Here is a 23,988-nt window from a genome sequence, read left to right as displayed (position 1 = left end):
GCTCGGCAACGTGCTCGGCAACGTGCTCGGCAACGTGCTCGGCAACGTGCTCGGCAACGTGCTCGGCAACGTGCTCGGCAACGTGCTCGGCAACGTGCTCGGCAACGTGCTCGGCAACGTGCTCGGCAACGTGCTCGGCAACGTGCTCGGCAACGTGCTCGGCAACGTGCTCGGCAACGTGCTCGGCAACGTGCTCGGCAATCGCGTTTGCATCAGTACATAGCACGCCATTGATGGTTACACCAGGGACACCTGTTGAGGTCTGGTACAAAAAAAGACGTCTGATCTTCGTCCATGCTTGGGAAGGTGACGTATGGCACCCAATTATCAGCAGGTACCTCTCCCAATACTCCTGTTTCTGTCGTTTTATAATCTGGCGTACACGGGCACAGAGCCGCTTAAAGGCTATCAGATGCTCTAGGGAAGGATGTCACTTACGTCACCTAGAGCTTGCCAACACTCTGTAATTTCCTCTGCGGCTTTCAGCAAACCACCAAGGAACTGCCTTGTGCTGGGGGCAACCTAAAGAGCAAGGGATCGCATTTTCTGCCACATAAATGATTGTGGTAGTCATCTGCTCAACCATCACATCAATGTTACCATGTGGGGCAGAGTCAACAGTGACATCAGAGGTGAACGTTTCCCAGTCCACCTTGTTTAAAGGTCATGTAGGCAGGCATCCGTATGGGACAGTGGTCACTACAACACAGGCTGTCTTATGCTCTCCAGTTGACAGATGGGAGAAGGCCAGGGCTGCAAATTGAAAAATCAATGGCCAAGTAACAACCAGAGCCACAATGAAATGTGTGGTGACCCCAGTATTTAAGAGGCAGAGGTTGAACTGATACAGTAGAGTTTCGACATCTCTGCCTTAGCCAGTAACCGCGGTGCGACCCCACAAGGGGTTATGGGCATTAATCTGCATTAATCTCCAAAAAGTAGGAAAAGTTTAGGGAGCTGAGCAAACAGTGCAGTTAATACATTCAGGGATACTGTAACATCTGGTGGAAGATATACATTGCAGACAGTTATTTCTTGCATTACCCTTATTCTGACAGCCACAGCTTCAAGTGGGATTTGAAGGGGCACAGGTTCACTACAAACAGAGTGTATGACAAACACGAACTCCACCCGACACTTGATTATAGTCGCTATGGTTCCCATAATATCCCTCATAGCCGCAGAAGGCAGGGGTCCGCATTTCAGGGAACCAGGTTTCCTGGAGGGCAATGCAGATAGCAGGTTAAAAGCTTAAAAGTTGCCGTAGTTCAGCCAGGCAGTAGAAAAAACCGCCACAATTCCACTGAATGATGACATCATTGTGAGACTGGGAAGGCATTCAACATTCAAGGAGGCAATTTAAGCATCAGGGTCACCTGCTGCCACCAACTTAGTGCCTGAGAAGTCTATACCCATTGTGTTTGAGGGTCCAGCGAGATCTAGGTCCTCAATGGATGCCGGAATCTCCACCTCATCTGCAGATGCAGAGCTTGTAGGTAGTGGTGGTGAGGGTGCCATCACAATTCCCTTGGTCTTGGGGACCTTCTCTTTCGATTTCTCTCACTGCTCCTTGGGTTTCCCTGGCTGGGAGGACTTGACTGATTTAGTATCTGGGACTGAGGACGAGTGTGAAGCCCTATGACCAGCTGCTTTTGGGCACTTCAGCCACTGGAGGGTGTCCTCTTTCCCACTAGCAGAAACCTGGGAAGGGAGTGACCCCAAGGGACCTCTTCCACCTAAAGGAACAAAAGGACAAGAAAACAACAGAGATGCAAGAAACAGTTAGAAGAAAGTAAAACAAGGAAGCGGATTGCAGTGGCTGGCCAACCACAAAAATAAAAAGGAAAAGCCAGCCACCCTGCAACACATTAAAACCTCCACTACGGTGGAGGGCACAGAGGGACAAAGGACATGCTCTAAAACTCAAATCGAATGATAAAACCCTCACGGATGAAACTTAAAACCAAATCAGCCGATGAGGCATTGTCTGCTAAAATTAATGATAAAAAGTCCGGCAACCAAAGATGAAGTCACAGGACAGCCAAAGAAGGTCAGAGCCACTGTCAACAAGACACCACACCAACACTGAGGTGGGTCTTCATGGCACAGGAGGTAGCCATGGGTCTCCCATGCATGGCCAATTTGGAGCTGGCAGAGAACGACAGAGTCCCTGTGAGAGGCCCTTATCGAGGACTTCAACACATTTGTGGACTCCTTGATGGCTTGCAGTTTGTTGTGCATTCTGAGATTTTGCCATTCCGTCTCCCACAGATGAAAAACCTTGCGGCGTAATAACAAACGCAGGTCAGTTGCGGGGATGCCCATCTCCAGAAGTGGTTTCCGTGTAGCCTGTTTGGCCAGCCTGTCAGCAAGTTCATTTCCTGGGATTCCAGCATGACCAGGGGTCCATATGAACACCACTGAACGAGTGGACTGTTCCAGAGCATAGATGGGCTCCTGGATGGACACTACCAAAGGATGATAAGGGTAGCAGTGTTCGATAGTTTTCAGGCTTCTCAAGGAGTCAGTACATACAAGAAAAGACTCCCCAGGGCATGAAAGGAGATACTGGAGTGCACAAGAAATGGCCACCAGTTCTGCAGGGAATACACTGCATCCATTGGGTAAGGAATGCTGTTCAATATGGCCGACGTGAACGTAGGCAAAGCAAACGTGACCATCAGCCATCGAGCCACCCGTGTAAACCACTTCAGAGCCCCGGAACACGTCAAGAATCAAGAGGAAGTGACACCGGAGAGCCACAGGGTTAACGGAGTCCTTAGGGCCACGTGAAAGGTTCAGACAAAGCTGTGGCCAAGGCGTACACCATGGAGGCATACGTGAATGGACCGCAAGTAGAGTTGGTGAACGGAAGGACTCCAGTTTGGAGAGAAGGGACCGCATGCGAACTGCAATCATTAGCTCCGACCTGGGCCGCCAATGCGGGAGATGGACTGCCGCAGGTGGGAAAAGGAGACGGTAATTTGGATACTCAGGAGAGAGAACTATGAATGTGTGCTGCGTAACTGGTGAGCAGTTGTGCATGTCTGATTTGCAATGGAGGGATCTCAGCCTCCACCAGTACACTGGTCACCAGACACGTTCCAAAAGCTCCTGTCACCAGTCGAACCCCCAGTGGGGCACAGGGGCGAGTAAAGGCAACACCGAGGGCGCTGCCGAGCCATAAACCACACTCCCAAGTCAATTCGGGATTGGACAAGGGCTCTGTAGAGCCACAGCAGCGTAGAGCGATCTGCACCACAATTGGTGTTGCTCAGGCAACGGAGGGGATTGAGGTGCTGCCAGCCCTTCTGCTCAAGCTGACAAAGATGAGGAAGCCAAGTCAATCGAGTATCGGAAACCAGTCCTAAGAATCGATATGTCTCCACTACAGTGAGTGGATCATCATGGAGGTAAAGTTCTTGGTCCGAATGAACGGTACGACGCCAACAGAAGTGTATGAAACATGACTTTGTGGCTGAAAACTGGAAGCCGTGGGCTAGAGCCCATGACTGCATCTTGTGAATGGCTCCCTGTAGGTGACGCTCAGCAACATCAGTACTGGGGCAGCAGTATGAAATCCAGAACTCATCTGCTTACAGAGAAGATGAGTGAGGAGGGGGTCCTGACAGCTGACAGCTGCTGCTAGACCATTAATAGCCACTAAAAATAGAGAGAGACTCAATACAGAGTCCAGGGGGACCCCATTCTTCTGGATATGGATGTAACTATGAGGGGCACCAACTTGGACACAGAAAGTATGGAGCGACAGAAAGTGTTGGATAAAAATCCACAGTGGGCCCCAGAGACCCCACTCCTACAATATGGCAAGGATATGATGTCGCCAGGTCATGTAGTATGCTTTACGTAAGTCAAAAAAGACGGCACCAGGTGTTGCCATCTGGAAAAGGCTGTTCAGGTGGCAGACTCGAGGGACACAACATTATCAGTGGTAGAGCGACCCTGGTTGAAGCTGCCCTGAGATGGAGCCAGTAGGCCACATGATTCCAGGACCCGACTCAACCCAACCACCGACATACCATACGTTCCAGCAGCTTACAAACAACGTTGGTGAGGCTGACGGGCCGATAGCTATCCACATCAAGCTGGTTTTTAATGGGTCTGAGCACTGGAATGATGATGCTCTCCCACCACTGTGATGGAAAGATGCCATTGCACCAGATCCAGTTGAAGATGACGAGGAGATATCACTTGTAGTCAGACAAGAGATGATTAATCATCTGACTGTGGTTCTGATCAGGCCCAGGAGCTGTGTCAGGGCAATGTGCAAAGGCACTGAGGAGCTCCCACTCTGTAAATGGGGTGTTATAGAGTTCACTGTGGCATGTTGTGAACGAGATGACTGTCCTTTCCATCCACCCTTTGAGAGTGCAAAATGCTGGAGGTAATTCTCCAAAGCAGAGGTGGGAGCATAGTGCTCAGCAAAGTTCTCAGCAATTGTGTTTGTGTCGGTAGATAACACACCATTTATGTTAACACCGGGGACACCTGTTAGGGTCTGGTACCCAAAAATCAATTTGATCTTTGCCCAAACTTGGGAAGATGACATATGGCACCCAATGGTTGAGACATATCTCTCCCAACACTCTCTTTTTGATAAGCTGGCGAATGCGGGCATGGAGCCGTATAAAGGCTATAGGTGCTCCACGGAAGGGTGCTGCTTATGCCACTGCAGAGCTCGCCTACACTCCATTGCTTCCGGCGACCACCAAGGGACTGCCTTTCACCAGGGCACACTTAAAGAGCGAGATTTTCTGCCACAGAAATAATTGTTGTAGTCACCTGCTCAACCATCACATCAATGTTACCATGTGGGGAAATTTCAACAGTGACAGCAGAGGTGAAAGCACACCAGTCTGCCTTGTTTGGAGTCCATCTGGGCAGGCGTCCATGAGCCTGACGCCGGGGCAGTGACAGGAAGGTGGGGAACTGGCCACTACCATACAGATCATCTTGTGCTCTCCAGTGGATAGACGGGAGAAGGCCAGGACTGTGAACCGAGAGATCAATGGCCGAATATGTGCCATGTACCACACTGAAATGTGTGGGGGCATCTGTATTTAAGAGGCACAGGTCGAATGGAGAAAGTAATGTTTTGACAACTCTGCATCAGCCAGTAAGCACAGTGCCATCCCACAAGGTGTTCTGAGCGTTAAAACATCCCAGAAGTACGAAAGGTTTAGGGAGTTAATCAGTGCAGCCAATGCGTTCAGGGATGCTGCACCATCTTGAGGAAGATATACGTTGCAGACAGTTATTTCCTGTATCGTCCTTATCCTGATAGCCACAGCTTCAAGAGGGGTTTGAAGGGGTGCAGGTTCACTGCATACTGAGTTCAGGACGTAGCAGCAAACTCCACCTGACACTCTATAATAGTCACTACAGTTCTTGTAATATCCCCTACAGCCACGGAGGACAGTGGTCCGCATTTCAGGAACAAGGTTTCCTGAAGGGCAATGCAGAATGCAGCTGTACAGCTGAAGAGTTTTTTTTTTTGTGGGGTTTAAGGGCGCTCAACTACTGAGGTCATTAGCGCCCAGTCACTGTTGTTAGAGCACATGGAATCTAGTAAAACTCAAGGGGATGGGGGGGACACCAGAAGGACCTGACAAAGATGCAGATAAAATAAGTAAAAAGGTTAGATGTCTTTGGACAAGCCAGTCAAAGTTATAAAACGCAGAATACGAGCAGCTGCTAGAGCGTCATCAGCTAAAACATCTGGTAAAGTAGATGGCAGGGACAGGACAACACGAAATTGACTAAAACAGGGACACGACAATAAAACATGGCGCACTGTTAATGTCTGACCACAAGGGCACTGCGGGGCTGGGTCACCGGAGAGCAGGTAGCGGTGGCTAAACCGGCAATGCCCAATCCGCAACCTGGTCAGAAGGACCTCCTCGCGCCGAGATGGTCGGGAGGAGGTTGTCCAAGCAGTTGGGAGCGGTTTTACTGCCCGGAGCTTGTTTCCTTGGAGGGATGACCAAGCATCCCACCACAACGACACAAGCCTCTTACATACATCCCCACGAACGTCAGATGACGGGACACAATGGGAGGCTGGCCGAGGCAGGAGGACTGCAGCCTTGGCTGCAGCATCCGCAGCCTCATTCCCAGGCACTCCTACATGTCCGGGAACCCACAGAAAGCTGACAGGAGAACCATTAGCAGCTAAAGAATGGAGGGACTGCTGTATCCGTTGAATCAAGGGATGGACCGGATAGGGAGCTCCAAGGCTCTGAAGAGCACTGAGTGAGTTAGAGCAGAGTACATACGATGAATGGCGGTGGCGGCGAGCATACTGAACAGCCTGATGGAGAGCAAAAAGCTCGGCCGTAAAGCTCGAACATTGGTCGAGGAGCCGGTATTTAAAGGTGGCGGCCCTGACGACAAAGGCACAGCCGACACCATCGTCAGTTTTGGAGCCATCGGTGTAAATAAAGGTGTGACCGGCAAGTCGAGCACGAAGTTCGACAAACCGTGAGCAATACACTGCAGCCGGAGTACCCTCCTTCGGGAGTGAGCTGAGGTCGAGATAAATATGAACCAGAGCCTGGAGCCAAGGTGGTGTCGGGCTCTCACCCTCTCTGAAGGTGGTAGGGAGGGCAAAATCCAATTGTCGAAGCAGGCGACGGAAGTGGACTCCGGGGGGCAGCAGGGCAGACACATACAACCCGTATTGATGGTCGAGAGAATCGGCGAAGAAGGACTGGTAAGAGGGGTGGTCGGGCATAGACAACAGCCGGCAGGCATACCGACACAGCAGTATGTCGCGCCAGTAGGTCAATGGTAATTCGGCAGCTTCAGCATAAAGACTCTCGACAGGACTAGTGTAGAAGGCTCCGGTCACAAGACGTATCCCCCAATGGTGGATGGAGTTGAGCCGGCATAAGAGGGATGGCCGAGCGGACGATAGACAAAGCTCCCATAATCCAGCTTCGATCGGACTATGGACCGATACAAGCGAAGCAGGACAGTGCGATCCGCTCCCCAAGATGAACCGCTAAGAACTCTGAGGACATTAAGGGAACGTGTACAACGGGCCGCCAAATAACAGACATGTGGAGACCAACACAGTTTCCTGTCCAGCGTGAGCCCTAGAAACTTAGTTGTTTCCACGAATGGGAGAACAACGGGACCGAGATGTAAGGATGGCGGAAGGATCGCTTTATATCGCCAAAAGTTGATACAAACCGTCTTCTCTTCAGAGAACCGGAAGTCATTTGCCACGCTCCATGAGTAGAGGCTGTCTAGACAACGCTGAAGGCAGCACTCCAGGAGGCATGTTCTCTGGGCACTGCAGTAGATCGCGGACATTAGGTGGAATGCAATCCATAATTGGATTGATCGCGATGGCAAAAAGGGCTACGCTCAAGACGGAGCCCTGAGGCACTCCGTTCTCCTGGAGGAAGACGTCTGACAATACGGAACCCACACGTACCCTAAACTTTCGATCCGTTAAAGAGGAATCAATAAAAAGGGGCAGGTGACCGCGTAGGCCCCACCCGTGCATAGTGCGGAGGATACCTCCTCTCCAACAGGTATCATTAGCCTTCTCCAAGTCGAAGAACACGGCTACCGTTTGGCGCCTTCGCAAAAAGTTGTTCATGATGAATGTCGACAAGGTCACAAGGTGGTAAACAGCGGAGCGGCGGCGACGAAAGCCGCATTGGACATTAGTAAGTAGCCGTCAAGATTCAAGAATCCAGACTAACCGAGCATTAACCATGCGCTCCATCACCTTACAGACACAGCTTGTAAGAGAAATGGGGCGGTAACTAGAAGGAAGGAAGGTGTCTATCCTTCCCGGGTTTGGGTATAGGAACAACGACGGCATCACGCCAACACATGGGGACCTGACCTTCGGTCCAGACGCGATTGTAGGTACGAAGAAGGAAGCTTTTGCCCGCCGGAGAAAGGTGTGCCAGCATCTGAACGTGAACGGCATCTGGCCCCGGAGCAGAGGACCGGGACAGTGCAAGCGCACGTTCGAGTTCCCGCATAGTAAAGGGGGCATTATAAGTTTCCAGATTCAGCGAGTGGAAGGAAGGTCGCCGAGCCTCTTCTGCCTCTTTCCTGGGAAGGAAGGCAGGATGGTAATGGGCGGAGCTTGAAACCTCCACGAAAAAGCGGCCAAAGGCGTTGGAGACAGCCACAGGATCAACAAGGACCTCATTACCTGAGGTCAGGCCAGGTACCGAGGAGTGGGCCTTAATGCCCGACAGCCGGCACAGGCCACCCCAAACGATGGAAGAGGGAGTAAAACTGTTAAAGGAGCTGGTGAAAGAGGCCCAACAAGCTTTTTTGCGTTCTTTGATGACTCTACGGCATTGCGCTCAGAGTCTTTTGCATTCAATACAATTCGCCAACGTAGGATGGTGGCGAAAGGTGCGTAAAGCACGTGTTCGAGCACGGATAGCATCCCTACAAGCCTCGTTCCACCAGGGGACGGAAACGTGACGTGAAGAAGAGGTAGTACGAGGAATGGAACGTTCGGCAGCATTGATAACAGCCGTGAGGTATTCGACCTGACTGTCACAACTGGGAAAATCGTGGTCCGGAAAGGTCGCCAGGGCGGAGTAAAGTCCCCAGTCAGCTTTCGGTATGTTCCAGCTCGAAGGATGTGGGGATGGGGTGTGGTGCAGGAGACGAATGACACAGGGGAAGTGTGTCGCTCGAATAGGTGTCAGAAAGGACATATCACTCGAACCGACGGGCAAGAGTGGTAGAACAGATCGAGAGGTCCAAGTGGGAGTAGGTATGGGTAGAGTCCGAGAGGAAAGTCGGGGCGCCGGTATTGAGGCAGACAAGATGGAGATGGTTGAAGACATCCGCCAAGAGTGAGCCTCTCTGACAGGATGCAGGAGAGCCCCAAAGGGGATGATGGGCATTGAAGTCGCCAAACAATAAAAACGGCGGGGGAAGCTGAACGATCAGGTGCATCATGTCAGCCCGACTAACAGCAGATGACGGTGGAGTGTAGATGGTACAAACTGAAAAAGTAAAAGCAGAATCAGTAATGCGGACAGCTATTGCTTGGAGTGGGGTGGTCAATGGGATGGGATGGTAATAGACATCGTCCCGAACGAGCAACATGACCCCACCATGAGCTGGGATACCGTCCACAGGGGTGAGGTCATACCGCTCCGAGGTATAGTGGGTAAAGGCAATACGGTCAGTCGGGCGCAACTTGGCTTCCTGGAGACCAAGGACAAGTGGACAGTCCAGGCGGAGGAGCAGTTGTAATTCCTCCCGATTAGATCGAATACCTCTTATGTTCCAATGTAACAAGGCCATCGCTAGTCAAAAAGTTGGGGGAACGAGACGGGGGAAGAGCTGGTCACCTCGACGGCCGCGGAGGGCCAGGTTGCGAGGGAACAACGCTACAACCGGCGGGAGGCGGATCCGGTTCCATCGAGTCGTCGCCAGCTGCGGCCGCTGTCCCTGGTTGTGTAGGAGGGGCAGCATCATTTGCCGACGAGAGGCCAGCTGAGCACCTGGCAGCAGAGCGTCCCGGCGAAACGGAGGACGGCCGGGAGCAGCGACTCACGGATGGAGCGTCAGACGAAACGCGCCGGGGTGGAGAGGGGGAGAGAGACTTCTTCTTGGAGGCCTTCTTGGAAGGCCGAGGAGGCACAGGGATGGTGGGCTGGACCCTAAGAAGGTCCTCACGCGCGGGGTCCATTTTGGAACGCCGGACCTCGGAAGCTGGGGTCCGGAACGTTTCCCCGATGGACGCCTGAGAAGAGGATCGCTTCTCAGGTGGCGGGGGAAGAGGAGGAGGAGGAGGAGGAGGAAGGGTGGCCCCTGGGGCAGAGGGGGCGGGGGCCACAGGGGAGGAGGATTTGGAAGCGAGGGATTTGGGAGGCGGAGGCAGAGCCCCCTGATGGGCGGAGGAGGCGGAGGGGGGACAGGATAGGGGTGAGGATACCACGGAAGGAGTGGACACAACTGAGGCAAACGAAGTGGTCAACGGCACGGGATGGAGGCGGTCATACTTCTTCCTGGCCTCAGAATAAGAGAGCCGATCCAAAGTTTTGAGTTCTTGAATCTTCTTCTCCTTCTGATAGGCGGGGCAGTCTGAGGATCTAGGTGAGTGAATGCCAGGACAATTAATGCACCGAGGTGGTGGGGTGCATGTATGTTCCTCATGAAGAGGACGTCCACAATCGCCACAAACGGGCTCAGCCTCACACCGCGATGACATGTGCCCAAAGCGCAAACACCGAAAACAGCGCATAGGAGGCGGGACGTAAGGTTGCACGTCGCACCGGTAGCACATCACCTTTACCTTCTCCGGGAGAACGTCCCCCTCAAAGGCGAGGATAAAGGCCCCGGTGTCGATGCGACGGTCTTTGGGGCCGCGCTGGACTCGCCGGACGAAATGCACGCCTCGGCACTCCAGGTTGGCCCTGAGCTCCTCAACAGATTGTAGCAGGAGGTCACGATGAAAAATAACCCCCTGCGTCCTATTTAGTGCCAGATGCGGGACAATGGACACTGGGATGTCCCCTAGGCGGTCGCACGCCTGGAGCGCCGCCGACTGTGTGGCGGAGGTGGTCTTTATAAGAACGGACCCCGAACGGATTTTACTGAGAGCCTCGATTTCCCCGAATATGTCCTCGATGTGCTGGACAAAGAACATGGGCTTGGAGGTGGCGAACGTGCCCCCATCGGTTCGAGAACAGACCACATAGCAGGGGAAGTACTTCGCCCCAAGCCGGCGGGCCTGTCCCTCCTCCCAGGGAGTGGCCAAGGGGGAAAGGGCAGGAGAACCAGAACTAGAAACGGTACCTTTTCTTTTGAAAGACTCGGCCGCAGAGCGACCTGATACGTGTTGACGTTTCATCTGTGAAACGTCCGCCCCGATACCACCCACTCCGACCGGGGGCTCTCCCCACGGGCGCCACCCAGCCTCAGCAAGGGCCACCTGGCAGGATGACCGTTGCCAGGAGTCCCGATGCCCCAATGAGACGGGCATCTACTCCTTGGCCGACGTGGGGAGGGTGCAGCTCAGGTATCGGCAGTACGATCCCTGTATTGTCAGGGGGCTACAACCTAGAGGGTACATGACGACCCCACCACAACGGGCTGGCTACCGTGCTGGATTTCTGGTGTCATGGAAAGTCCATCATGATCGTAGGTGCAGATGGGGACGGACTTGTACAACCCATCAGACGTTTAGGCCCAATTTGAGGAATAATGGGTATGGTTACAATGCCGGTACAATGCTGAGTCCCAAGGTCTTAGTGCACTTAGGACCAGTGGTACACCACGTAAGGTGTCCTTCCCCAAAAGGCTTGTACTTCTGTAGAATTTTGAAAAATGGAGGTCAAACCCCAAGGGGGACCATCACATGGAAGGCCGAAACGGTTGAAACTCCTTTTAGTCGCCTCTTACGACAGGCAGGAATACCTCGGGCCTATTCTTACCCCGGACCCGCAGGGGGACAGCTGAAGAGTTGCCGTAGCTCAGCCAAGTGCCGGAAAAAACTGCCACAATTCCGCTGGAGGATGACACTGTCGTGAGGCTGGGAAGGCATGAAGTGCGCAAGAGGGCTGGTTATGCCTCAGGGTCACCTGCTGCCACCGACTAACTTCCTGAACAGGCTATATCCAGTGTCTCTGAAGGGCCTGGCAAGATCTAGGTCTTGAGTGGACGCCACAATCTTCGTCTCATCCTCAGACGCAGAGCTTGTAGGCAGAGTTTGTGTGGGTACCACCGCAACTGCCTTGGTATTGGAGGTCTCCTTTCTGGATTTCTCTCGCTTATTCCTTGGGTTTCTCTGGCTGGGAGGGCTCCACTGATTCAGTCTCCAGAACTGAGGATGAGTGCGAATCCCTATGACCAGCTGCTTTTGGGCACTTTAGCCACCAGCGGGTGACATCATTGCCACTAGCAGAAACCTGGGACCTCTTCCTCGCGAGAGGAGTCTAAAAAAGGCGCAAGCTTCTCCAGCTGAGAAGTGAGGACTGGTTGGGGGGACAGTGCCCCAAGGTAAGTGGTGCAGGAGCAAAAGGGACAGTAGTGCCCCCCCCTCCCCCCCCGCCCGCCATCAAGGGGGCACGTGTAGCCGACTGGAACTCGCAGAACTGATGGGACTACAACCGTTTTCTTAGCGGCGGCATAAGAAGAGGTCATAGCCATGAGACGTACATGCTCAAATTTCCTCTTGGCTTCAGTGTAGGTCATTCGCTTCAGGGTCTTGTATCCCATGATTTTCCTTTCTCGCTGTAAAATACTGCAGTCTGGTGAGTAAGGGGAATGATGCTCTCCGCAGCTGACACAGATGGGAGGCAGGGCACGTGGATTACTGGGATGGGATGGATGTCCAAAATCTCGACATGTAATGCTAGAAGTACAGCGGGAAAACATATGCCCGAACTTCCAGCACTTAAAGCTCCGCATTGGGGGAGGGATATAAGACTTGACATCACAGCGGTAGACCATCACCATGACCTTCTCGGGTAATGTGTCACCCTTGAAGGCCAAAATGAAGGCACTGGTGGCAACCTGATTATCCCTCGGACCCCAATGGACGTGCCGGATGAAATGAACTCCTTGTCACTAAGTCGGTGCGCAGCTCGTCGTCAGACTGCAAACAAAGGTCCCTGTGGAATATAACACCCTGGACCATATTTAAGCTCTTATGAGGTGTGATGGTAACGGAAACATCCACCAGCTTGTCACAAGCGAGTAATGCCTGAGACTGGGCAGAGGATGCTGTTTTTATCAAGACTGACATTGATCGCATTTTGGACAAACCCTCCCCAAACTTGTCCTCTAAATGCTCTACAAAAACTGAGGCTTCATAGAAACAAAGGAATCCCCATCAGCTCTCATACATATGAGGTACCGGTGCGAATAAAGTTTGCTGCCATCCTTAGCCTGATTTTTTTTTTTGTTAGTTTGTTTTGGTTTTAGGGCACAAAACTGCTATGGTCATTAGCACCCGGTCTGTGACTTAGGAAACAGTAAAAAACCGAAAATGGAGACCAGCAGCAATGGGAACGAAACTCAAAAAATTGGGGATACTAAAAGCAGAAGGAAGGCTTAAAAATCCACTACAGAAAGGGGTTGGTTGTTCCCAAAAAAAGCTTCAAATGACTGACGTCATTTCACTGGCACTAATAAACTCGAGAACGCGATCGGCCGAGCACGTGTCATTTGCTAAAATTGACGATATATTAGGCAACAGCTGTAGATGGGCGCGTAACGGAGTAAAATAGGGGCACTCAATTAAAAGGTGTCTTACCGTCCACAGCTGAGAGCAGTGGGGACAGAGTGGGGGAGGATCACCGCTTAAAAGATGTCGATGGCTAAAAAGACAGTGCCCTATCCGGAGTCTAGTTAAAATTACCTCCTCCCGACGACGCGTTCGGGAGGAAGAGGTCCAAGCACAAGGAAGAGCTTTCACATCCCGCAATTTATTATGGGGGAAGTGTCGACCAATGTGCGTGCCATAAAAGAACAACACGACGACATAAAACGCTCCGTAGATCAGCGAAGGGAATTGATTGAATAGCTGGCCAAAGAAGAGAGACTGCAGCCTTGGCCGCTATATCGGCCACCTCATTTCCACAGATACCAACGTGTCCCGGGAGCCAGAGGAACGCCACCAAGACGCCCCCCAGGTGGAGCAAGTGCAGACAGTCCTGAATACGGTGGACCAGAGGGTGGACAGGGTAAAGAGCTTGGAGACTGAGGAGAGAGCTGAGAGAATCTGAACAGATAACATACTGTATCCGCTGATGGCGGCGGATGTAGTGGACAGCCTGGAGAACAGCGTAAAGCTCCGCAGTATAAACCGAACACTGGTCGGGAAGCTGAAATTGATTTGGGGTGTCACCAACAATATAGGCACTCCCTATACCAAACGATGTTTTTGAGCCATCAGTGTAAATAAATGTGGCTTCCTTCATTTGTGCACATAGAGCAGAAAATGCCCGACAATAAACAAGTGAAGGGGTACCATCCTTGGGAAACTGACAAAGGTCACGGAGCAGGCAGATCCGGGGACGGAGCCAAGGCAGTGCTGTACCCCAAGTTGTCAAGAAGGTTTTAGGAAAGCGGAAGGAAAGAGAATGGAGCAGTTGACGGATGCGGACTCCCGGTCGTAGTAGGGAGGAGGGATGGCCTGCATACCCTACATCAAAGGAGGCGTCGAAAAAAATGTCATGGGCTGGATTAGCAGGCATGGAAGACAGATGGCTAGCATAACGACTTAGAAGGACTGCTCGCCGATTGGACAGCGGAGGTTCAGCAGTCTCAGCATAAAGGCTTTCCACAGAGCTGGTGTAAAAAGATCCAGACACTAAACGTAATCCACAGTGGTGGATAGAGTCGAGACGCCGAAGAATAGATGGCCAAGCAGAGGAGTAGACTATGCTTCCATAGTCCAATTTCGAGCGCACTAAGGCGCGATAGAGGCGGAGAAGGACCACTCGGTCCACTCCCCAGGAGGTACCATTCAGGACACGGAGGGTGTTGAGGCATCGCAGACAGCGAGCCGAAAGATAGGAAATGTGGGAGGACCAGCACACTTTTCTGTCAAACATAAGACCCAAGAATTTAGCGACGTCCGAAAACGGAAGGTTGACAGGTTCTAGATGTAAGGAGGGTGGAAGAAACTCCTTACGTCGCCAAAAATTAACACAAACGGTCTTACTGGGAGAAAAACCGAAGCCGGTTTCGGTGCTCCAAGGGTGGAGGCGATCGAGACATCCTTGAAGATGTCGTTCAAGAAGGCTGGTCCGTTGAGAGCTGTAGTAGATCGAAAAATCGTCCACAAAGAGGGAGCCCAAGACATCAGGAAAGAGACAATCCATAATTGGATTTATGGCAATGGCAAGCAGTACAACACTCAGCACGGAGCCCTGGGGTACCTCGTTTTCTTGGGAGAAAGTACGGGAGAGAGTAGTGTTCACCTGCACTCTAAATGTGCGCCCTGCCATAAATTCGCAAAGAAAAAGGGGCAGCCGACCTCGAAAGCCCCAAGAGAACAGTGTGCGGAGGATGCCTGTCCTCCAACAGGTATCGTATGCTCCTCTAGATCAAAAAATATTGCTACTGTTTGGCGTTTCCGGAGAAAATTGTTCATGATATAAGTGGAGAGAGCAACAATATGGTCAACTGCAGAACGATGCTTTCGGAATCCGCATTGGGCAGGTGTTAAAAGACTGCGGGACTCCAGCCACCAAGCTAAACGGCAATTCACCATACACTCCAAAACCTTACATACACTACTCGTGAGAGAAATGGGGCGATAGCTAGAGGGGAGATGTTTGTCCTTTCGGAACAGGAACGACGATAGCTTCCCGCCATCGTCTGGGAAAAGTACTGTCGGTCCAAATTCGATTATAACGGCAAAGGAGGTAACGCAGACTATGGGTTGATAAATGCAGCAACATTTGGACATGGATACCATACGGTCCTGGGATAGAGGAGCAAGAAGAAGAGAGTGCATGTTGGAGTTCCCGCATGGAGAAAACAGTATTGTAGCTTTCGCGATTCTGAGAGGAGAAAGCAAGAGGTCACACTTCCGCTGCACGTTTCTTCGGGAGAAACGCTGGCGGGTAATTTGAAGAGCTCGAAATCTCAGCAAAGTGCTGACCCAATGAGTTAGAAACTGCGACGGGGTCCACTAATGTATCATGCGCGACAGTGAGTCCAGAGACCGGGGAGAAATTAGGCGCACCTGAGAACCGTCGAAGCCGACTCCAAACTTCCGAGGAGGGAGTGAAGGTGTTAAATGAGCTAATAAAGAATTTCCAGCTTGCCTTCTTGCTATCGCGGATGATGCGACGGCATCATGCACGGGACTACTTATAGCGGATACAGTTGGCCAAAGTAGGATGGTGGCGGAAAACGCGAAAAGCACGTCGCCGCTCACGTATTGCGTCATGGCACACCTCGTTCCACCAAAAAACTGGGGGGCGCCGGGGCAATTCGGAGGTGCGTGGTATTGAACATTCCGCAGCTGTAAGAATAACGTCGGTAATATGTGTGACCTCATCGTCGACGCTGGGAAAGTGACAGTCATTGAATGTCGCTAGAGACGAAAAAAGTGTCCAATTGGCTTGGGCAAACTTCCAGCATCGCGGGCGCATATATGGCAGTTGAGGCTGCAGTCTAAGGACACATGGAAAGTGGTCACTCGAGTGTGTATCAGCAAGGGCGAACCATTCGAAGCGCCGAGCTAGCGGAACAGTACCGACCGAAAGGTCCAAATGAGAGAAATTTGTCGTGGAGGCAGACAAAAATGTAGGGACCCCAGTGTTGAGGCAAACTAGATCCGCTTGGTGGAAGACGTCTAGCAATAGTGAGCCACATGGACAAGAATGTGGAGATCCCCAAAGTGGGTGGTGGGCATTGAAGTCCCCAACCAGCAAATAGGGGGGTGGAAGCTGACCAAGAAGATGAAGGAGATCAGCTCGTGCCATTGGTGTGGACGATGGAATGTATACAGTACAAAGAGAAAAGGTATATCCAGAAAGGGAAAGACGGACAGCGACAGCTTGGAAGGAAGTGTTTAAGTGGATTGGGTGATAATGGAGAGTATCATGGAGAAGAATTATGAGTCCTCCATGGGCTGGAGTGCCTTCAACAGAGGGGAGATGAAATTGGACGGACTGAAAATGGGGGAGAACAAAGTGGTCATGGGTACACAGCTTTGTTTCCTGAAGACAGAAGATGACCAGCGAGTAGGATCTTAAGAGGATCAACAATTCATCCCGATTGGCTCGAATGCCGTGGATATTCCAGTGGATAATGGACATAGGGTGAACAGAAAATGGAGGAATGTGACCAAGGTTGCCGTCAACTCAACGACTGCTCAGAGCTTGCAACCGACAGCATGGAATGGCATTCAGCCGAAGGCAGAAGATCCTGATCCATAGGTTGTTCAGGAGCAGCTCCTGCCACCAGCAATCTGCCGGTTGATCGGCCGCCAGCAGTGCACCTCGGCGACACACAAGACGGCCAAGGGCGATTTCTGCCAGGTGGTGCTGTATTTGGGACACGCCTTGGCGGAGAAGGAGATGAACTGGGTTTCTTAGTAGCCTTCTTGGAAATATGATGTTTAGATGGAGGAGGAACCGATGGTTGTGAAGCTGGGGTACGTAAAAAATCTTCACGAGTATGCTCTTTTTTCGAAGTCTTGGTGTCTGATTTTTGGGCTCAAGATTTAGCAGAAACCGATGAAGGGCGAGCCATAGAGTGGGCAGGCGAAATTGGTGAGGTTGAACGGGCGATCTTTGCGCTGGCCGATCTGACGACCGTGGCACTAAAGGTGAGGTTGCAAGTCTGTGTGGCCGCCTCCTTTGTTGGCCGAGGAGAAGCAAGGACAGTGCTGTATTTTCCTGTCTGAGGCACGGTGGGCTGTCGACTGGCGAATAATTTTTGAGCAGCAAAGGTCGACACCTTTTCCTTCACTCTGATTTCCTGGATGAGCTTTTTGTCTTTAAAAATGGGGCAATCTCGAGAGGAAGCAGCGTGGTCACCCATACAGTTGATGCAGCGAGGGGATGGAGGTGGACAAGCACCCTCATGGGCATCCTTGCCACATGTAACACATTTGGCCGGATTGGAACAGGACTGGCTGGTGTGATTGAACCGCTGACACCGATAGCAACGCATAGTGTTTGGGACGTAAGGGCGAACGGAAATTATCTCATAGCCTGCTTTGATTTTCGATGGGAGTTGAACTTTGTCAAATGTCAAGAAGACAGTGCGGGTTGGAATGATGTTTGTGTCAACCCTTTTCATAACTGTATGAACAGCCCTTACGCCCTGGTCAGACAGGTAGTGCCGAATTTCTTCGTCAGACAATCCATCGAGGGAGCGTGTATAAACGGCTCCACGCGAGGAATTTAAAGTGCGGTGCGCTTCAACCCGGACAGGGAAGGTGTGGAGCAGTGAAGTACGCAGCAATTTTTGTGCCTGGAGGGCACTGACTGTTTCTAACAACAATGTGCCATTCCGTAATCTGGAACAAGACTTTACAGGACCTGCAATTGCATCGACACCTTTCTGAATAATGAAAGGGTTGACCGTGGAGAAGTTGTGGCCTTCGTCAGACCGAGAAACAACAAGGAACTGTGGCAACGATGGAAGAACTGTCTGTGGCTGAGACTCAGTGAACTTACGCTTGTGAGCAGACATAGTGGAAGGTGAGGAAACCATTGCGGAAGAATCCCCCATGATTACCGGCGTCTCCGATGGCACGCTCCTCCCTTGTGGGGGCCCTCTCTTACGGCACTCCCGCCTTAGGTGATTGTTCACACCTCAGGTCACACCTCCCGACAAACGGACGGAGGGACCAATAGGCACTTTCGGAAGGTATCAGCTAGGGTAATCACCCCTCCCTGGGCCTGGCCGTTACCAGGGGGTACGTACGTGTCCTACCTGTCTACCCGTGGCAGGGAATTACGCGTTACCCCGCCACCAGCTACGCACAAAAATGCGTGGACAAAGGAAGGATGAAGACATACAAGCAGAGAAGGTGAAGAATGTGTGACGTTTATGAGCGTCCGTCTCCAGACGTAGGCACAAACCATACTCCCAGAGGGGGAGAAAGAGAAGGAAAGAGCCAGAGGTGAGGGGAGGGTGGGCCAAGATAGGGGACAGGGAAGGATGTGGAAAAGGAAGGTATGCAGCCCGGAAAGGAAGGAGGGCCACATTAGCTCGGGGTCCCGTGCTCGCTACGCACGTATCCACAAAAGAGTTGTGGACCCCCTGGGGAGGGGGGGGGGGGGGCGTAGGGGGATGTAGAGCATGACCTTAACCTTCTCTGGGAGAATATTCCCTTAGAAAGCCAACAGAGAGGCACATGTATCCTTATGGTTATTCCTGAGTGATTTTTGTATATGTTTGATAAAATGTACATCTCACCACTGGGATTAGGCCATAGTTTCTCATCCATTTGGAGAATAAGAAGTCAGAAGTTTTGTGTGGGGGCAATGGCTTCAGGTATGACATGTACACAATCATATGCCTGAAGAGCTGTAGATTGTGCAGCAGAGGAAGTTATACTTAAATACGAACCATTTCATGTTTTCCTCAGAGACTGAACTTCCCCAAATCTGTCTTCAATGTTTGCAACAACAAATAACGGTTTTGTTGCAGTAAAAGTAACCCCATCACTCTGTATACAGAACAAGTACTGGGTGAAATATTTTGCTCTCAGAAATGTCCAACATTGTACACAGGGAAGAGAATGTCGTTGGTCATATCTCTCTGCCTTATAATATTCTTTTCCATCTGACGAGACTGCTGGGACCATTAGGCTACCATGCTGAGTTTTGGGTGTAGTACCTTTGCAAGAAAGGAATGGTCCAATAAAAGAAGGCAAAAGAGGTGGAATATACACCACACTGTGTGACCTTCCCTGCAGAATATGCACTTGTGTAAAATTTTGATAAGTACCAAGTCACACCCAACAAGTGGACCATAGCTAAAAATGAAGTTACACAATGCTGGATGGGAAGAAAGTGAATGCTCAAAATCACAAACCAGAACTCGTACTAAGAAGACTATCCAACGGAAAGGCAGAAGCAGAGGCAGAGAGGCAAAAAAAAGATACTAGAAGGATAGAGTTGCAGTACGGACAGGAAGGAGGGCTGCAAACCCTGTGGTCCCATGGGTGCATGTAGTTGCAAAAATGATGTCAGTCCCACCCTCTGTGTGGAGGGGAGGGAGGGAAGTATGTTGGATTGTGGTTGGTACGTATTCGTGAAGTTTGTTTCACTCACATTGGTGAGGTTAGGCTTTTCATATTTGTTACATGAGCGAGTTTTGGTTTTGCGGTACTGCAAACGTCATTTGAGCTGATAGGCCAAGTGCTGGGTTAAATACTGGACTCTTCAAGTTGTGTGGGGTTTTGAGCTATCATGAATTTTGTTTGAGCTTCATTGAAATTTCTGTTACCAGTCCCCCCTCTCTTGAGGATTTTGTTTACTTTAGTTTTGTGTTAGTAGGATTGTTGCATATTTAGTTGCCCCCAGACAAAACCCCCTAATTCAGATAGCAGTTGAATTAGTTTCGTGTTTTTTCTGCACGTAAATATTTTTCATGTTATTTGTGTCTGTTCATGTATGTAACAACTGACTTCATGATCACCACATAGAACGAGCTTGAAATGAAGGTCATGCATCAAAGCCAACAAGTAGTACTACAACCATCAGTTTCACTTAACACTAAGAAACACATTTAAAACTATCATTCTCTTAAAACAAAAGGTGCAATGGGTCCTACTGTGACGGTCATCGTGCATGTATGAAATCACATAGCCTACTACATATTGCTCCATAGGAGCAATATGTAGGAGGTGGCAGTTATTTCCTAAGTTCCTCCCTCAATGCAGGGGTCTTCATACTTTGTGAGTAGGTTTTCAAAGATTCAGTACCACCTGTTACTCTTCTTTGGAATGAGTCCCACACACTTCAACAGTATTTTGATATGAAACACACAAGCATTTTTCAAGCAATCTAATATGTAGTCTGAATGCATTTTCCTAGTATCCTAACCATGAACTGAAATTTGCCACTTGCACTCCCTCCCCCCCCCCCCCAAAAAAAAGGGGGAGAGAGAGAGTATAAAAAAATCTTAACAGAAAGAACTGTAGCATAGCCTAATATTTATATTCATGCAATATTTGAACGTGCTTGCCTATATTTAAAGCACTTTCATCATAAAACTAAAACTGCAAGGTAAATTCAGGAAATTTATGTAAGAATCATGAGTCTCCAAAGAATATTTTGATGCATATTATCCATATATCTGGTACATGAACTACGCAAGATGCAAGGTGGTCTAGCTCTTAACTTTTAACGCCTCTTGCTTCATCTACAATTGAGCCTATGTGATCATTCCGCTCATCCCCCCATGTTGGCATTTGTTTGAGTTGAATGATCCCAACTGTAACTCCTACTGTAGTGTATATCAGAAACCAAAACCACTTTGAGAAATTATTTAGTTAGCAACAGCTCTAAAGAAAAACAAAGAATAAACATCTAACTCTCAAAATCAGTTACTCTTCCAAGGAATAAACAATGCAACTCACAGGTTGGTCTCTTGTTCCCACATGGCTCCCCCTTAAAGTGCAGAGCATCTGGGATGTAGGGGTGCTTGAATTTGACTTGTCATCCAGCTCTTGTGCGGATGACCTGTCGTTGTGTCAGTGTGACTGGTTGTTCTGTAGTCCTCTAGCATCTTGGCATTCTCTCTTCAGTTCGACTGGGTGTAGGCTCACCTGAGCAAAGATGCCAGAGAACTACAGAAAAACCTGTCACACCTGTCATCACACTGACAACAAGTAGTCGTTCGTACAATAGCTGGACGACAATTCACCCCTACATCCCAGGTGCTCCTATGTCTTTCATTTTGTGAAGTGCAAAATTCTACATTCCTGAACATCTAAAGCATCATCTGCAAAAAGTATGGGTTACTAATATATTGTATGACAGTTGATTAATATATATCACACACACAATAAGGATCCCAACATAATTCCCTGGCTCACACCCTACATCATGTCTATGTATGTTGATCAGTATCTAGCCAAAATAACATGCTGCTCTCCCTACCAAAAAATACCTCAATCCAGTCAATTTCATTTCACTATATTTGACAAATTAAAGCTGTGTGCTAAACTAGGATCTGTGCCTTTTTCAGATAGAGGGCAACTAACTACCCCATCCAAACACCCTTCATTGCTTTAATTGGTCATATGATCTCCCAAACACTTCAATAGCTCTCCTACACTGCTATGAGATAAACAGTTTCAGGAAACAGGCACAGCAGGTGAGTGCCTTGCCCTCAGCTTCAAAGTTGTTGCTCAAGTGTAGAGAATAAGGAAAAGAGCTTTGCAGATCTTGAAAGGAAAGTTGCAAATCCCTAGTAAGTTGATGCTTTGAGCTGAGGTGTAATTTGTATGGCACTGATGTTTGGGTTTGAATCCTAGTCCCACATTTAGGTGTCTTGTCACATACAGACAGCACAAAAACACTCTGCAGAAGGTAAAAAAAAAACTCACATGAGACCTGAGTTTTTCCTAGTGTATATAATGTTCAATAACTTAAGGGAATGGTGATGTTGACATGTTCTTTTGCCTTGAAAATGACACGGTGTGCACCAGTCAAAATGTCGGCAGTTGCCAACTTCACTTAGTTGCGTTCTCATAGGTTATTTGAATAAGAGTACTCATTGTACGGTTATTATAACATTAGGAAATTCTTAAGCTGCACTACTATTCATCTGGCAAGTGCACAAATCTATGAAGGAGTCCAGGTGCCATAAAACATACTATACAAGGCATAGCCTACCTCTACAGTTAGGGCTCCTCTCTACACATTACTCTTCTGTATATAAGGTTACCAGTTTTATTAATCCATTTACCATAAATGTCCTATTTGTCTGACAATTAGATTTTCAAATTCTATAATAACCTCTTGTGATTCACATTGTTTGTGAGATCAGTGTTATTTCACAAATTGTGATACAGGGTGAAAAAATTAAGAGATAACAAACTACTTAGCAAAGCATGCATACCAATCACTATAGTTTTAAGTATGTTATCAGTGCTCAAAGAAGTCACATGACACATCACCTTTCAGCATGTTTCATGTTATTTATTTTATACCATACTTGGGTCAATCAGTTGTTACAATATGCACAAATTATTGTTTCATAAATGAAAAATTCCAACAAACCAGCCTAGCATTAAATTATTATCAGCAAAACGACATATACTTGAATATTTGTGTAGCATGCTTACTTATACTACATCGCAATAGCTGCTAACATTTTTCAAAGAATCTAAACAAACCTCTTTAGGGAAAAAGGGTGCCATGATCGACATAGAACAGAAGCTCGTGAAGTCTACTAATGCCAACGACGTCAGTGTCAATTTCTGCATACGAGTGAAGTTTCTCAGGGAACCAGAACGCGAGCTCTTATGTGCTAGCAACAAGCGGTCTCTGATGCACCGAATTTCACCAGCAGTATACTTCACTTGTTGAAATGTCGATAGAGACTGACTTCTGATATACTTCCTCACGTTTCCAGATTCTTCAGTTCTTATTATTTCTCTTCTCCAGTGACTGTCAAACTCACGGGATGTGGTGTCCATTGTCACTAATGTAGCGTCGGCACTATGTGCCACATTCCTGCCTATCATCGCACCACACCCATTGAAATTAAAATTTTTTTCGGACCCTAGCGAATCACTGTCTCTATCTGAATTACCTTCCGAATCATCGGAATCATCTGTACCAACTGAAATTTCAGACGTAACACCATACACATCAGAGTACAAAACGGAAATATCAAAACTCGCCATAATTATACGATATAGTGAAGCACACTAACTCCACACATTCAATTTCACTGAGTTTCACATCCAGCACCACGATTCACGTGCCTTCTATAACCGACTGAAATACTAAACATTTTCGCACACGCAAATAGCAGACGAAATCAGCCTACTGTGGTTCTGTACTGCATAACAGTGTTGCCAACCTCAGAAGACAAAATTATGGCATTTTGTACTTAAAATCATCGTTTTTATCTAAAATTACCGCACATTGAAAAATCTTAAAACACAAAAATAATAACGCTGATAATACAACGTGCACAATACTTGTTTTCAATCGCGAGCAGGAAAGTCTTCATTTATTAAAATTTTTATCCATAAAATATGAGATTTACGAACCAAAACAACATGACTTTGGCGACAGCGAAACACGGGAACTGAGGCAGTTCACAGAAGTTACAACATTCAGTTGATGGCGTTGTTACTATTACGATCTTCGACCATAGATACCAATATGGCCGGTATTACACTATCAAATTTCTTTGTCAAAGATTTGATCAAAGATGTGATCCAATATTCCGTCCAATATATTGGACAAAGATCTTTGACGTAGCGCTACGAGGGGTATTACACTGTCATCAAATTTTTCGTCAAAG

General features: G+C 49.2%; 1 protein-coding gene across 1 annotated transcript in view; it reads right to left on the bottom strand.

Moving 5' to 3' along the window:
* Window positions 1–23,504, bottom strand: part of LOC124594670 (MFS-type transporter SLC18B1-like) — a 321,099-nt gene extending 297,595 nt beyond the window's left edge. The window contains exon 1 of the mRNA XM_047133038.1: window positions 22,847–23,504. Within this exon, the coding sequence (XP_046988994.1) occupies window positions 22,847–23,359 (513 nt within the window). The 5' untranslated portion in view covers window positions 23,360–23,504. The remainder of the gene's footprint in view (window positions 1–22,846) is intronic.
* Window positions 23,505–23,988: the final 484 nt, after the last annotated feature.

The sequence above is a fragment of the Schistocerca americana genome, chromosome 2 (genome assembly GCF_021461395.2).
Source record: "Schistocerca americana isolate TAMUIC-IGC-003095 chromosome 2, iqSchAmer2.1, whole genome shotgun sequence".
In the NCBI taxonomy this organism is placed as follows: domain Eukaryota; kingdom Metazoa; phylum Arthropoda; class Insecta; order Orthoptera; family Acrididae; genus Schistocerca; species Schistocerca americana.
The sequence above is the reverse complement of the archived record's forward strand: the minus strand, read 5'-3'. Positions and strand labels throughout refer to the sequence as shown.